Genomic DNA, 13939 nt, shown 5'->3' on the forward strand with positions numbered 1-13939 from the left:
TTGAACCACAACTGAGGTCCGTTCCCTCAACCGGAATTGAACCCAAGACTCTCTGGACTGCAGGTCACTGCTCTAACCACCGAGCCAAACTGGCCAGGGCAAATTCATTCTTTTTTATTTGTTTTTAATCCTCACCCAAGGATATTCTTCCACTGATTTTTAGTTAGAGTGGGAGTGAGGGAGGGAGGGAGAGAGAAACATCCATGTGAGAGAGACACATCAGGTGGTTGCCTCTCACATGACCCCGACCAGGGCCGGGGATTGAACTGCAACTGAGGTACGTGACCTTGCCTGGAATCGAATCCGCGACTCTTTGGTCCTTGGACCAACACTCTAACCACTGAGCCAAACCGGCCAGGGCAGTTCATTCTTTTTAAATTGTGTCCTCTGCACGAATTTACCTGTTGACGGACATTTGGGTTGTTTAGTTTTTGTCTGGGCAGAGCTGGGAATGTTTTGTCCATGTCGTTTCTTGGGTGTATCCCTGGAAGAGGAATTGCTGATATGCGGTCGGGGACATAGATGTTCAGCTTTAGTAGAAACTGCCAAGTGGTGGCACCGTTTTACACCCTCCTGTCCAGCAGCGCCGGAGACTCCTGACTGGACTGAATTTTCACGTGTGGATTCACATGGCAGTCTGAGATGGTGATGGGTGGTTAGGGAGAAAGATATTCTGGGTAATGTCATGGAGGCACACGCTGACCTTGGAATGTGCCCCTCGGATCTGAGTCCACTTGCCGAAGCGGCACCGAGACCACTCTTCCCACACAGCTCCCAGCCACTGCCCAGGATGCTCGGCCATGGACAGCCCGGCTCGAGACTCCCGACTCCCGTGGAGCGACCTCTCCGAGCTGGGCTGCAGCCCGACCCGCGCTCCTTGACACCCTCCCGCCCCTTCACGAGTCAGACCTGCGTCAGGGTGGCCGTGGAAGAAAAGGCTAAAATGCTTCCTCCTTCTCTAAGGACACATCTGATCTAGGTTTAACTTTCTAGCTGTTTCCATGGAAGCCAGATAAAGGGGGAATGTCAGGTGTTTATTCGGCAAAACTGCTGCCGGAAAACTGACCTCTGCCAGACAAACCACACCGGACTGGAGGGACCGTGAATGAACCACAGCACCGGGAAGGACACCACAGCCAGGCTTCCCTGAGTGCGACAACCTCACAACCCTTCTATGGGGCACGACCCAAGAGGGGCCCTGGGAAGGCTGTCGGTCGTTTACAGTACGGGCTCCCCCGGGGCTACTGAGCCAAAGGGCCTCCACGGCTGCGACTACGGGCCGACTATGGGCTCGTCTCACCCTTGGGCAGCCCTTTGCGGGGGGGAGGGGGCAAGGGAATGGCCCCTGCACTGGTGTGCGCCTCGCCCGTGGAAGAGAGGAGCCTGGCGCTGCCCAGCCACCCTGCCGCGTCCTGTCCCACGTCCTTCTGAGTGGACCCGTGCCAGGTGTGGTCTCTCGTGGCCCTGAGAGTCTGACTGTGCAGTGGACCTAAGAACGCTGGCGGACTGCTCCTCCTCACCACGGCCCTCTCCCACCCCCTCCCGGGCTTCCCCCACATGGAAACGAGCCACGCACCCAGCGGTCCAATCAGCCAGGTGTGGTCTCTCGTGGCCCTGAGAGTCTGACTGTGCAGTGGACCTAAGAACGCTGGCGGACTGCTCCTCCTCACCACAGGCCTCTCCCACCCCCTCCCGGGCTTCCCCCAGATGGAAACGAGCCACCCACCCAGCGGTCCAATCAGCCAGGTGTGGTCTCTCGTGGCCCTGAGAGTCTGTGCAGTGGACCTAAGAACGCTGGCGGACTGCTCCTCCTCACCACGGCCCTCTCCCACCCCCTCCCGGGCTTCCCCCAGATGGAAACGAGCCACCCACCCAGCGGTCCAATCAGCCGGCCTCGCGGCCCAGTCCTCGACGCTTCCCTCTGCCTCAGCCCCTCGGCTGGCTATCAGGGTCACAGGGCCTCTCCCGGCCTCTCTTCCTACAATACAATAAAGAGACTTGACCGAAATGTTTATAATCATTTAATGAATGTCCCAAACACACCCTTACTGGGCTACAGACAAACTTCATGGTGAAAGCAGCTGCAGGCCCACCCCCAAACCACCACGATCGATTACCTGCAGTTTCCAGACACCTGGGCACCAACCAGAAGGACTCGGTAGAGAACAGCATGGTCACTCAGCCAGAGGTTCCTGGGGTTCTTACCTTCCTTCTTCCTTCTTCTCCTCCCCTAAGGACCTCTCCAGGGGTATGGATGCTCAGGATGGGGGAAGGAGGCAGGGGTAGGAGTGTCCCACCGCATGAGCACAGAGTGATGTGAACCCACATCCCAGACGCAGTAAGACACGGGGGCACAGGCCCGGGGCAGGCCTGCTCAATAAATAAACACACAATTGCCAGAAGCCACCATGGGGTTAGCGGGCCCAGGGTCTGAGCTGCAGGGGACACCCCCGAGGCCCGGCCCCCGCACGCTCGCTACGTGTTGCACACCAGCACATCTGCAAAGGGTCCCAGGAGAAGCTTGTTGAAGATGCAGCGGACCCACACCAGGTAGGTGGTGAAAGGCTTGATGTTCTCGGTGAAGGTGTGGTTCTGCAGGGCCAGGATGTAAGGCACGTAGGTGTTCTCCCCCTGCTCCTGGAGCCACACCTCGTACTTCACCTCCCGCACCTTCAGGTACTTGAGGTTCCACGGGATCTGCCAGGAGACAGTGAGGCGGGCCTCGGAGGCGCCCTGCACCGACGCCTGGCACCGCGCCTCCCGCACCTTGCCCGGGTAGAGGCCGACTGTCCACTTCTGCTTCCGTGGCCCTGGCCGGCCCTTCACCACACGCCGTATGGTTTGGATGAGGGATGGGATGTCCACCTTGGTGTCCTGGTAGATTCGGAACAGCCACTCGGGGTTCCGGCAACAGAGATGCCGGGGGACCTCCTGGCTCTGCAGGATACGGGCCTGCTCGGCCCGATCTAGGTGGGCAATGCCCCCCTGGTCCCAGGGCCGCTCAGGGTGTGTGACTGTGTTTTCTGGCTCCATGTTCCGCCAGGCAACATAGTGGAGGTCCATGCCAGGCAACGTGGCCAGCGTCTTATAGGGGGTGTAGTGGTCAGGATTGACAGCGTATGGGAAGAGCTCAACCACAGTGGCCCCACGGGGCAGGAAGAGGGCCGTGACCAGCTGGGCCCCATGCATGCTCACCAGCATGGAGGCGTTGCTGACCAGCCCCACCACATCTGCAAAGGCGTGGTCCTCCAGGGACACCGTCACTGTCTTCATCTGGAACTCCTGGGCCAGGGCCAGCAGGAGCTCCGCCTCGTTCAGGATGAGTCTGTTCTGGGTGCGGCTGAAGACCAGAATGTACTCCTCGCCTAGCGGGCTCCCTGCGTGGCTCACATTCAGCTTCTCCGTCATGAACCGTGCGAACTGCCGGATCTCGTTGCCGGAGACCAGGATGTTGGCCTTTGGGCCCTGGGGCTGGACGAAGCCGTACTGGTACCAGGTGGTGATCTTGGAGAGGCCCACGAACGCGTGGGAGAAGCACAGCAGCCGGCCCAGGCTCCTCAGCTGGGCCCGCAGGAGAGGCTGCTTGGGGCTGAGGAGCTTGTAGAGGTCGAAGTGCGCGCCCTCGCCCCAGCCCTCCATGAAGAAGAGCCGGGCCTCGTGGGCCAGGCCAGGGAACTGGCGCAGGGTGTAGAAGAGGGGCAGCAGGTCATCGTGGAAGACGTGCATCAGGTTGTCTGGGTTGAAGCGGTTGGCGATGAGGGCCACATCGGGCACGAACACGGGCCTGGGCAGGAAGCGCAGGGCGGCGGCCGGCAGCTCCATGAAGTTGAAGTACTGCGTGTTGTGGTCGTCCACGGTGGACAGGTCGAGCAGGGCCGGCTGGAAGCGCCGGGAGCCCAGGTTGGGCAGCATGACGGAGCTGTTGCCGTGGAAGAAGATGAACTCCTCCGCCTCGCTGGAGTAGCAGAGCCACTGGAAGCGGCAGAGGCGGTCGGTGTGCGTGCGTCCCGTGCACACCATGTGCGTGCCGCCCTCCATCACGCTCTGCAGCGCCTCGGGGTAGTCGATGGGCAGCGCCGGGGCCGCGGGGGCCTGTGGGCCGAGGGCCAGCTCCTCCTCCAGCGCGGCCGCATGCTCGCGCAGACGCACGTGCTTCCACAGCACGGCCGCCAGCACGGACACCAGCAGGGCGTTGAGCACGGCCGACAGCTGCATCCTACCGCCACCGGGGCCTAGCGAGGCGATGGCCCCGGGGAAGTGCCACAGGCCTGGTGGGCTTTACCCATCCCTGCGGGACCCTGAGCACGACTGGCTAAAGCCTGCAGGAGAGAAGGAAAAGGAACAGCTGTTGGCAGTCTCTCTGCAGTCGGCTCAAGCGCCCACTGTGCCAGGCGCTGCACTCGGCTGTGTCCCAGCTACAGCAGGGATCGGTGTGCACCGTTTGGCACACTGGCAGTACAGATTACACCGTTGTTCCAAACTCCTCCCTCCCCGGGGCCCCCTCTGCGTCCATGGCGCGGTACACCTCTCTACACCCCAACTCTGGGCTTGGCCATATGACTTGCTTTGGCCACAAAGGAAACAAAAAGAATCAAATAAATCACCCTTACAAATGACAGAATTCTGGAGAGTGGATGAGTCATAAATTGATATGCAGAAAAATAATAAATGAAGCCCTCCCTGCAGGGACAAGGGGCTGAACTGTGAGGCACAAGCCGGTGCACGTCTTGCTCCGATCATGGACAAGAATGGCTTCCGACAGAAACTAAAGGGAAAATGAACACACCCGGGAATATGAGAAAGCAAGACGCCCCAGGAAGGTGAGGAAAGACACACCTCCAACCTGAGAGACACAGCTCTCTGGTGAGCATTCCGCACCTGCCCCTCTCCTAGGTGTCCCTGCGGTGAAGGCAGGCCTGGCCATCGGTGGGGCTGTGGGGCGGGGACCCAGGCAGGAAGGAGGCCGGGGTTTTCCTTTGGGTCTGGGGGGCTGTGTGTGCAGTAGCCAATCCACTGAGCTCAGGCCTTGGGGGAAGTTACAGGAACCAGTCTTGGAGAGTGGGGTGGGAGAGGACTGTTTATAATTAGATGCTGAGTCCTCCACCCACCCCTAAGCCCTGCGGCATTGGTGCTGACAGAGGCAGGATGACTAGAGTCCAGAGAACTTCCCTGGGCCTTCGGGCTCTCAGTTCCCCTTCAGAGGGGAACGTGGAAAGGGGAGTGTGCTGGGATGGGCAGAACATTCCGCTGGAATCGTGCGGTGTTAAAGCATGGGGCCCTTCCCTACCTCGCTTCTCCACTCCCCCTTCAAGTTTACTGGAAACCAGTGCAAATAATCTTCCACTTGAATCCTTGCCAGGACAAAGCATGATAGAGCAAGAATGTTTTTCAAAAGGAAAGGAAAAAAATAAAGGACTAAAAGTGTGCCTAAGACAGCTCTTTAGAAACTGAGGCAGACAGAAGAATGCTGCCAATTCATTCCCCAAAACTGCTTCACTTAGCTCCTGGAGCAGCTAAACATTATGCGATTACCACAGATTTAGGGAATCCCCCTTCTAGGACCCCATCTGTTCCGAGAAGCACTGGGGGAACACCTGCAGACACAGTAGGAGCTGGGCAGTGGGGGTGGGGACACCACCTGCCAGGGGGGCTCCCCATCTGAGGCTGGGTTCTGACAAGGGGTGCAGGCTCCACTCTGGGGGGTGGGGTGCTAGTCAGCTCCAGACACAGACACAGACAAGTTATTCACAAGGGCCTTGGGATCTGCCAAGGAGTAAAAGCTCCAGGAATTCTAGGCCTGGCACAGAAGGTAAACTCACATGCCTCTGGGGCTAAGAGTCAAAGGGGAGAGTGAAGCCAGGGGTGGGCTGTGACCCAGACACTGAACACCCACCTTAAAGCTCAAGGTCAGGAGGGCCAGGCAGGAAAGTGGCCTGGTGGCACCTCCTTGTATTTGTGTGCTCAGGAGACCATAACAAAGGACCACAGGCTGGGTGCTTCGACAACAGACGTTCATTTCCGCACAGTTCTAGAGGCTGGAAGTCCCAGATCAAGGTGTCTGCAGGTTTGGGCTCCCTGAGGCCTCTGTCCCCGGCCTGTAGATGGCCGTCTTCTCGGTGTGCCCACACAACCCCTTCTCTGTGTGCATAGAGAGGGAATGAAATGTCTGGTCTCTCTTCCTCTTCTCATAAGGACACCAGCCCTATCAGATTAGGGTCCCACTACTATAACATCATTTAACCTGAATTACCTTCTTAAAGTCCCTATCTCCAAATTTAGTCACCTTGGGGCTTAGGGTTTGAACATATGAATTTGTGGGAACATAGGTCAGTCCATAACACTACTCTGCTGGTCTTTCCAGAGAAGCCAGAAATCCACTTACAATGTGAAATGTGTTCAGTTATAACTTCCAGCAGCTATTCAAACTGAATGAGGATGATATATAGGCCCAAGGGCTGGGGCTGCCTGCCTCACCAGCTGCACCCCAGTCCCCACCTGCAGGACAGCCACACAAGCTGCAGGTCACTGGTCGTCCCTCCAGGAGCAGGATGTGGAGGGGGGTGCTGCCAGCCCCCGCCAGCCCCAGGCTGCAGAAGACCCAGCAGGGCCCAGGCCAAGACAGTGCCCACATGAGGCCTTACATAATTTTCTAACAATTTTACTTCTAAGGGCTGTGCCTAATTCTCGCAGAAAATTACAGCCTTCTTATTTTGTCATTGAAAAGTGCTTTTACCCTAGATACAGCCTGAACTGTTCATGCTAAAGTCTGGAGGCTTTTGGTCCTGCATTGATGTGTCCTGCAAACAAGTTCTGATAATGTAAACGTCCTCAGAGCGATTTCTTCTCACCCCTCCTTTTGTTGCCAGAAGCAGTATATAAAATGGGACTGGTAACACATTGCTTCAATGTGCCCCCCAATTAGACAAACATTTACAGGGCATCAGGTGTTCTGATGAAAGCAGTTACCCTTTGCCAAAGCGCTGGCAGCCTCTGAGTGCTCCTTGTAAAACTTCACATTTAATTAAGCAGGTATATTTAACACTTTGTTAAGAGTTCACATTCTCAGATGGAAAACTTGACGTAAATAATATCTCTTTGTTTTGGTATAAAGGGCAAAGCTGAATCAAAGCTGGAGACATTAATTCTACATTAACAGGACGGTGACTTGCTTTCTTATTGATAAACAGGTATGGAACTCCTTCAAAGAGGGGGACCCAAAAGAATTCCAATCCGTGTGACTCTGGTGCAGTGGGTGATGTCATGCTTGGCTGAGGACAGCCACGCTCTATGCTTCTCAGTATGGGCAAGACAGTTGGGCAGGCGGAGGTGAGCCCAGCCTCCCACTGACTCCCTGCATCCCTCTCACCAGCCTCCCAATGCAGAAACCTTTGGTGGCACAGCCTGCTCTGACATCATCTGGCTGTTGGTTGGCAACCTGAGTCACTTGCAAGTTAGATCTGCCTGTGTGGTCCTCTCTAGCACCACAAAGCAGCAGAACAGCGCACCCATGTGGCCATAAACAGGGATGCAAGCAGGAAACAGAATCATGTGAGCCTGTGCTGAGATGCTCCAACAGGAGACACAGAACACACCTGCATCAGTTTTTGTGGGTGAAACTGCAAATTCAAATAAAAACATTACTTACGGGGAATGCGCATACCCCAATGTGGACACATAAACAATGGGCCCCGGGGCCGGTTTGAGAGGACTGGAGCATCAGGAGGGTCAGAAGACAACTCATTACAGGAAGCATAAAACGTTCACAAAGAAGCAAGAAGTGTGCGCTAGCTCGGGGAAGAGGATGCTGGCCGCTGCGCAGCGGGTGCAGATTAATGCTACCACCATCTTACTTTACTGAGCACCTACTATATACGAGACACTGTCCTCACCCCCTTTCCTGCCCTTTTTCATTTAAGCCTAACAAAGGCCCTCCTTGCAGGTACCAGTATCATCTCCATTTTCTTTCTTTCTTTTAAATCCGCATCTGAAGATGTTTTTATTGATTTTAAAGAGAGAGTAAGGGGGAGAGGGAGGGAGGGAGAGAATGCTCTAATTAATTGAGCCACCCGGCCAGGGCTGTTTTCTTTTACTATGAAAAAAAGTGAGGCTTAGTGGAATTACATGCCTTGCTGCAGGCCTTACACTCAAGCAGGGGCACCAGGATGCAAATCTGGGTCTGATTCCAGGATCTTGTTCTTTTTTTAATCCTTACCCCCAAGGATATATTTTTTAAATTGATTTTTAGAGAGAGAGAGAAAAATAAATCAATGTGAGAAACATTGATTAGTTGTGTCCCATACACACCCTAACTAGGGATGGAACTTGCAACCTGGGTATATGCCCTGACTGAGAATCGAACCCGAAAGCTTTTGGTGTACGGGACAATGCTCCAATCAACTGAGCCACCCAGCCAGAGATCTTGCTCTTAAGCACTGTGTTCATCTGCCATCAGACTCAGAGGTACAATTAGTGACAGAACAATGAGTTTTTATCACGGAAGGGCAGAGCAGGTGTGGAGGGCTCTGGACGTGCAGACCCACAGGCCCTCAAATGTAACTTAGCAACCCAAGGCTTCCTCTGTGTAATTATGTCCCACCCAGCCAGGCACCGAGAGGCCCACGGTGGCAGGAGGCTCAGGGAGCCGTGCCATTCTTTCCCCAAGGGCAGTCTGGGTACAACTGCTGTGACCATTATCCCACCAGTGCTGGTGCTGTCCTGAGAGGGCTAAGCCACCAATTTAGAAGGACAAAATTCCACTTTTACAGCTAAACACCCTTCGAAGTAATGTGCTCCAACTCTTCACTTTATAAAAGAGGCCCTGAGAGGCAGTGTGAGCGCCTACAGGCAGCCACGGGGAAAGCAGCGGCATGCTGCCTCGGCCCAGGGCTCCTCCTTGCAGCACGAGTGGCCCTCCTCCCCAAAGCAGCGAGCAGGCCCAGGGAAGAACGCAGTTCTGAGACCCTTCCCAGCCCGTAACGAGACCATTTTTTCTCATAACCAAGCTCTCCAGGTCTCGCCCAACTGCACCCTTCCCCAGCCCCGCGGGTCTTTGCTTCAGCGGCCTCTTCCTAACACTGCCTCTCCCAGACTCACCCGGGGGACAGCCTCCGACAGCCTCCAACAGCCTCATGGGAGCTCAGACAGGGCAGGAAACACATGCAGCCAGGCTGCAGGGTCCCGCCTCTTCTCCAAGTAGTATGAGAAGACCCCTGGCCCTAGCACTGAAGGCTGCCCCAGGTCATACTGTGCTTCCAAGCTGCAAAGACCAGGAGCCAGAGAGTTAAATGGCGCCCATCCTGTCGCTCAGCAGCAGCATGACTCCAGACCGTTTCGTCTTTTTCCTTCTGACATACAGAAAGCTGTGCATGATATCTATAACTTGATGCATTTGGAGATAAGTACACACCTATGAAACCATCACCGTAATCTACATGCCAGAAACCTAACCATCACCTCCAAGTTTCCTCCTAACCTCTTATTATTACTATTAATTTTTGTGATAAAACACTTAACACATAAGATCTACACTCTTAGCAAATTTCAAGTGTATAATAATATATAAGCATTGCCAACCACAGGCATGATGCTGTACAGTAGATCACTAGGATGTAGTCATTTGTACACCTGAAACTTTGTTCCCTTTGACTAACACTTTCCTGTTTCCCTTCCTCCAACCCCTGGCAACCACTATTCCATTCTCTGCTTCTACGAGTTGACTACTTTAGCTTCATCATCCAAATTATGTCAGGTAGTATTTGTTCTTCTGTGTGTGCCTGGGCCAATTCTTGACCCCCCACAAGCCTCCATTTCCTGGTTTGAAAAACACAATTATACCTACTTCTCATGGCAGTTTTGTAAATTCAAAGAGACAACTAAGCAAAGTGCACTGCCTGACAATTATTCTTATACTGTTATTCTTAATCGTAACAATGAGGTAACAACTCCCATTCGCTGGCTGTCACTCTACGCCAGACACAATGTTAAGTCCTTAACGTGAATGGTCTCATTCATTCCCTCCTACAAACCTAAAATAGGTGTTAGCGATCCCGTTTCACATTTGAGGAAGTAAGTGAATTGCCCAGTGTCACACAGCTATGAAGCAGTGGGACTGATATTCGAGCCCAAGTCTGACTCCAAAGCCTATGATGACATTTGTGGGTCCCCCTTTCATATTCATCATTTCACCCCATTTAAAAAGCCTATCAGGTGATGAGTGGGTCCTGGAGCAGAGTATCCACTGACAACCAAATGGAGAGCGATGAGGACTCATGGGGAATGAAGCATTTGGTAATTTAGTTTTCTGGTTAGCTCAATATATTCACTAGAAGCCTTTGTTTATGGCTAAATATTTTCAGAAGCAAGGCTTGGAACAAGAGCTTTCCAACCAGAAGGCCAGTTGGAAAACAGCTGCAGCTGCTTGACAACCCACCACATCAAGGCCACCAGGATGCCCACATGGCCAGGGTGTGCGGGAACCCAGCCACCGGCACCATCCTCCTCTTTGCTGAGGATCTCCACCCTCCATTTTCCCTCACCCTCTGGGGGCCCAAGGCTCAGGAACTGATGGACTGGCTATCCCTGGGAGCGGGGGGCCTGTATTCTTTCCTGGCTGTGCCATCAACAGGGACTCTGATTCCTCATCTGTGATGTGAAAAGATGAACTGAAAGATCTCCAAGAGGGCAGCTAATTCCAGTACAAAGGCAGACCTGGGTTCCAATCTCACCTCTAACCTTTTCTATCATAGGAGGAACAGTCACCGTGGACCAGACACTGAGCTGAAGACTTGTACAGCATTACTTCATTTCACTGTCACAGCAAGCCGGTGATGAAGGTAGTACTTTCATTCCCATTGTGCAGAGGAAGAAACAGGCTCAGAGAAGATAAGTGACTTGCTTAAGGGCACACAGCTAATAAACCAGAGTCAGGATTTGAATGTCCAGCATGTGTAACAGTAAACAGCTGGAGAACGAAGCCTGTTCTACCTGTGCTCTTAGCTACTAAGTCCTGTCAAGCTCACCAGGTAACCCTACCCATCCTAGGCTTGCTTCCCCCAAGAGCAGGCTCTGCGAGTTGGTTGGCATAAAATAAACAGATCCTGACGCCCACCGCCAAGTGCGGGGCTTTGGCCTGAGGACCTCAGTCCTTGGCAGATGATTTCCATCAGTGACCAGGAGCCGGGTTCCCACACCCATGCATGGGGTCAGGAGTTCATTGGGTCCCTCTTTCAGAGCTACCCAAGCACTGTCAAGCAGGCGTGACAGGCTCTTATCACCGGGCACACAGCTGGTGCCCTGTCGAGCCCCAAGTAGCGCCGGGATCGGCTGCAGGCCTGTCCAGGTACAGCCTTCAAAGGGCGCTCGGGAGGCCCAGGCCCTCTTCGCACACCTCGCTTGGCTCCCCGCCACCCGCGCCTCATGCGCACCGTCATCTCCTAGGCTAAGGGCTTGGGGACCCGCTGACAGTGCCTGCCCCGAGCTGAGAGCTTCAGCGGGCACGCCGGGCCGGCGGCACCAGGACCCTCAGGGTCCACCTCCCCTGACCTCTGCTCACCTCCCGCGCCTCCTTCAGCCCGCATCACACGTCACTCCTCCGTTCTGCAAACTCACCTCGGCTCCCCTTCACCCCAGGGCCCGGCGGCCCCGCCGTCCACTCTGCGGGGAGGTGGAGGGGCCCACCCCTCAACTCCAAACCCAGCCGGGTCGCGGAGCCCTCGCCAGCCCCGAGTGCGCGCGTCTCACCCGCAGCCGGGGCTCCGCGGGGCTGAAGCCACCTCGGCCCACGCGTCCTGGAGCGATTTCTGCGGCGACACCTTGGCTGAACTCGCCGCTGCAACGCCGCCCCAGCGCCTGCTCCGAGCCGCGCCGTCCCGCCTGCCACCGCCAGGCTCGCGGGTGCCCGCCCGCGGGTGCCGCCGTGCGCCTGCCCGGCTGGCGAGCCCGGCGTGGCTGTCCGTGCGCGTGCGCAGGCTCGCGGGTGCAGCCGCCCAGCCCTCAGCCAGAACCACCCCCTCGGCGCGCGGAGTTCTGGGAATTGTAGTTTGAATCCGAGAACAAACCACCTCTTCAACCCGCGGAATCCTGGGAGTTGTAGTTTGCTTCCGGAGAGGCTGTTTCACTTGGCGTTTGTACAATTATGGGAGTCCTGATAATACATTTAAATGCAAGTTACACCAACAACCAGATGCTACTTATAAACTCAAAGTAAGTAAGACTTGCACGTGCTTTAAAAAGTGTAATATGACAAGGTACCTAAATACTAAAGCACTGTTCCTCTTGTGCATTACTCCCAATTTTCCCACCCTCACCCTAACCCTCCCTCCCCGGTCTATCCAGCTCCTCAAGGGCAACCAATCCCAACTCTCATGGCTGCTGCATCTGGCATCTACTGCCAACGCTCGAAATGTACATGTACTCTATTTCTTGCTTTATGAATTTTAGGTTTCTCGACCTTTTGCTAGGATAGATTTGAATTTCACTCATTTAAATGTGCGCTGACCATGACTACTTCCACCTCTACTGAGCTATGAGATAACATTTCTCTTTATTGAGTTAGAGAAAACCTGTTTTTGCTTTGTAATTATTTTTAAATGATAATGCCTAAGTATTGAGCCAATATGCTGGTGCATTTTTGCAGGGCAATTGACAACACAGTAAAAAATCTTTAAAAACATGCAGCACTCTAACCGACAAATTGTAACAATCGTGCACGAATGCAAAGGTTGACCATGTTGTTTATTTATTTATTTATTTTTATTTTTTATTATTATTTTTTTTATCCTCACCCGGGGATATTTTTCCATTTTTTGTACATTTAGAGTGGGAGGGAGAGAGAGAGAGAAACATCGACGTGAAGGGACACATCGAGTGGCTGCCACCCGCACGACCAACCAGGGCTGGGGACAAACTGCAACCGAAGTACGTGCCCTTAGCAGGAACCGAACCCAGGTCTCTCCGGACCGCAGGCCGACGCTTTAACTGCTGAGCCAAACTGGCCAGGGCAAGTGTTGTTTATAATTATAATAAATTAAAAGGCTGGAGTGGCTTTATTAATTAAAGACTAAACAGAATCAAGATCTATGAAAATGAGCAGGGATAAAAAGGGATAGCATGTAATGATTAAAAAGTCAATTTGCCAAGAACACATAATAATCCTAAATGTGAATGTACCTAACAATAGAACCTTAAAACAAAACAATTATTGGTAGAACTAAAAATAGTAATAGAGCCCTGGCCGGTGAAACATTGCTGGTGAAAATAGTGGTAGTTTCTTAAAAAACTATATATGCACTCACCCTATGACTCATCAATAGCACTTTTGGGCATTTATCCAGAGAAATGAAAACTCATGTCCATTCAAAAACTTTACTAATTATTTATGGATGCTTTATTTGTAATGGCCCCAAACTGGAAATAAACAGAATATTCCTCAATGGATGAATGATCTAAAACACTGTTAGTACATCCATATCATACAATACTATTTATTCAGCAATAAAAAGGAATGGACAATTGATATATGCAACAGGTTGGATGGATCTCAAAGTCATTATGCTGAATGAAAAAAGTCAATCATAAAGATAAATTTTTAAAAAACATGAGCAGTATAGAAACAAATCAATGGAAAAAATATCCTCAGGTAAGGATTAACCAAAAAAAAAAAAAAAAAAGAAAGAAAGAAAAATTTTGAGAACTTCAGAGAAGAAAAATGAAATGTACTACTAATACCCATCTATAATAATTTCCTATAGTTTGGGATCCAAGTTTACAGTGCACGGCAAACATTTTTTTACATCTTGAGCCACAAGAACTGGGGTTCTTGAAGATAAAAATGCTTCAAAATTTCTTATATCTCCATCTATTTCAAACAGTGGCTCAACATCTTTAGATGTTGGACTATCCTTTGGTAGTCTTCAAACAGGAAAGAAATGTCACTATTAGA

General features: G+C 52.8%; 1 protein-coding gene across 1 annotated transcript; it reads right to left on the minus strand.

The window, feature by feature from the left end:
- Positions 1–2008: 2008 nt before the first annotated feature.
- Positions 2009–11796, minus strand: POMGNT2 (protein O-linked mannose N-acetylglucosaminyltransferase 2 (beta 1,4-)). The gene is made up of 2 exons (XM_036266872.1): positions 11740–11796; positions 2009–4319 (listed from the first exon to the last, which is right to left on the minus strand). The coding sequence occupies exon 2, from the start codon at positions 4213–4215 to the stop codon at positions 2476–2478; it is 1740 nt and encodes a 579-aa protein (XP_036122765.1). The 5' UTR covers positions 4216–4319; positions 11740–11796; the 3' UTR covers positions 2009–2475.
- Between the last annotated feature and the right edge of the window lie 2143 nt (positions 11797–13939).

The sequence above is a fragment of the Molossus molossus genome, unplaced genomic scaffold, assembly GCF_014108415.1.
Source record: "Molossus molossus isolate mMolMol1 unplaced genomic scaffold, mMolMol1.p scaffold_m16_p_18, whole genome shotgun sequence".
NCBI classification, from domain to species: domain Eukaryota; kingdom Metazoa; phylum Chordata; class Mammalia; order Chiroptera; family Molossidae; genus Molossus; species Molossus molossus.

Excerpts from the sequence above, each read along its gene's own strand:
- POMGNT2 (XM_036266872.1), bottom strand. The coding sequence starts at position 4,215 with ATGCAGCTGTCGGCCGTGCTCAACGCCCTGCTGGTGTCCGTGCTGGCG.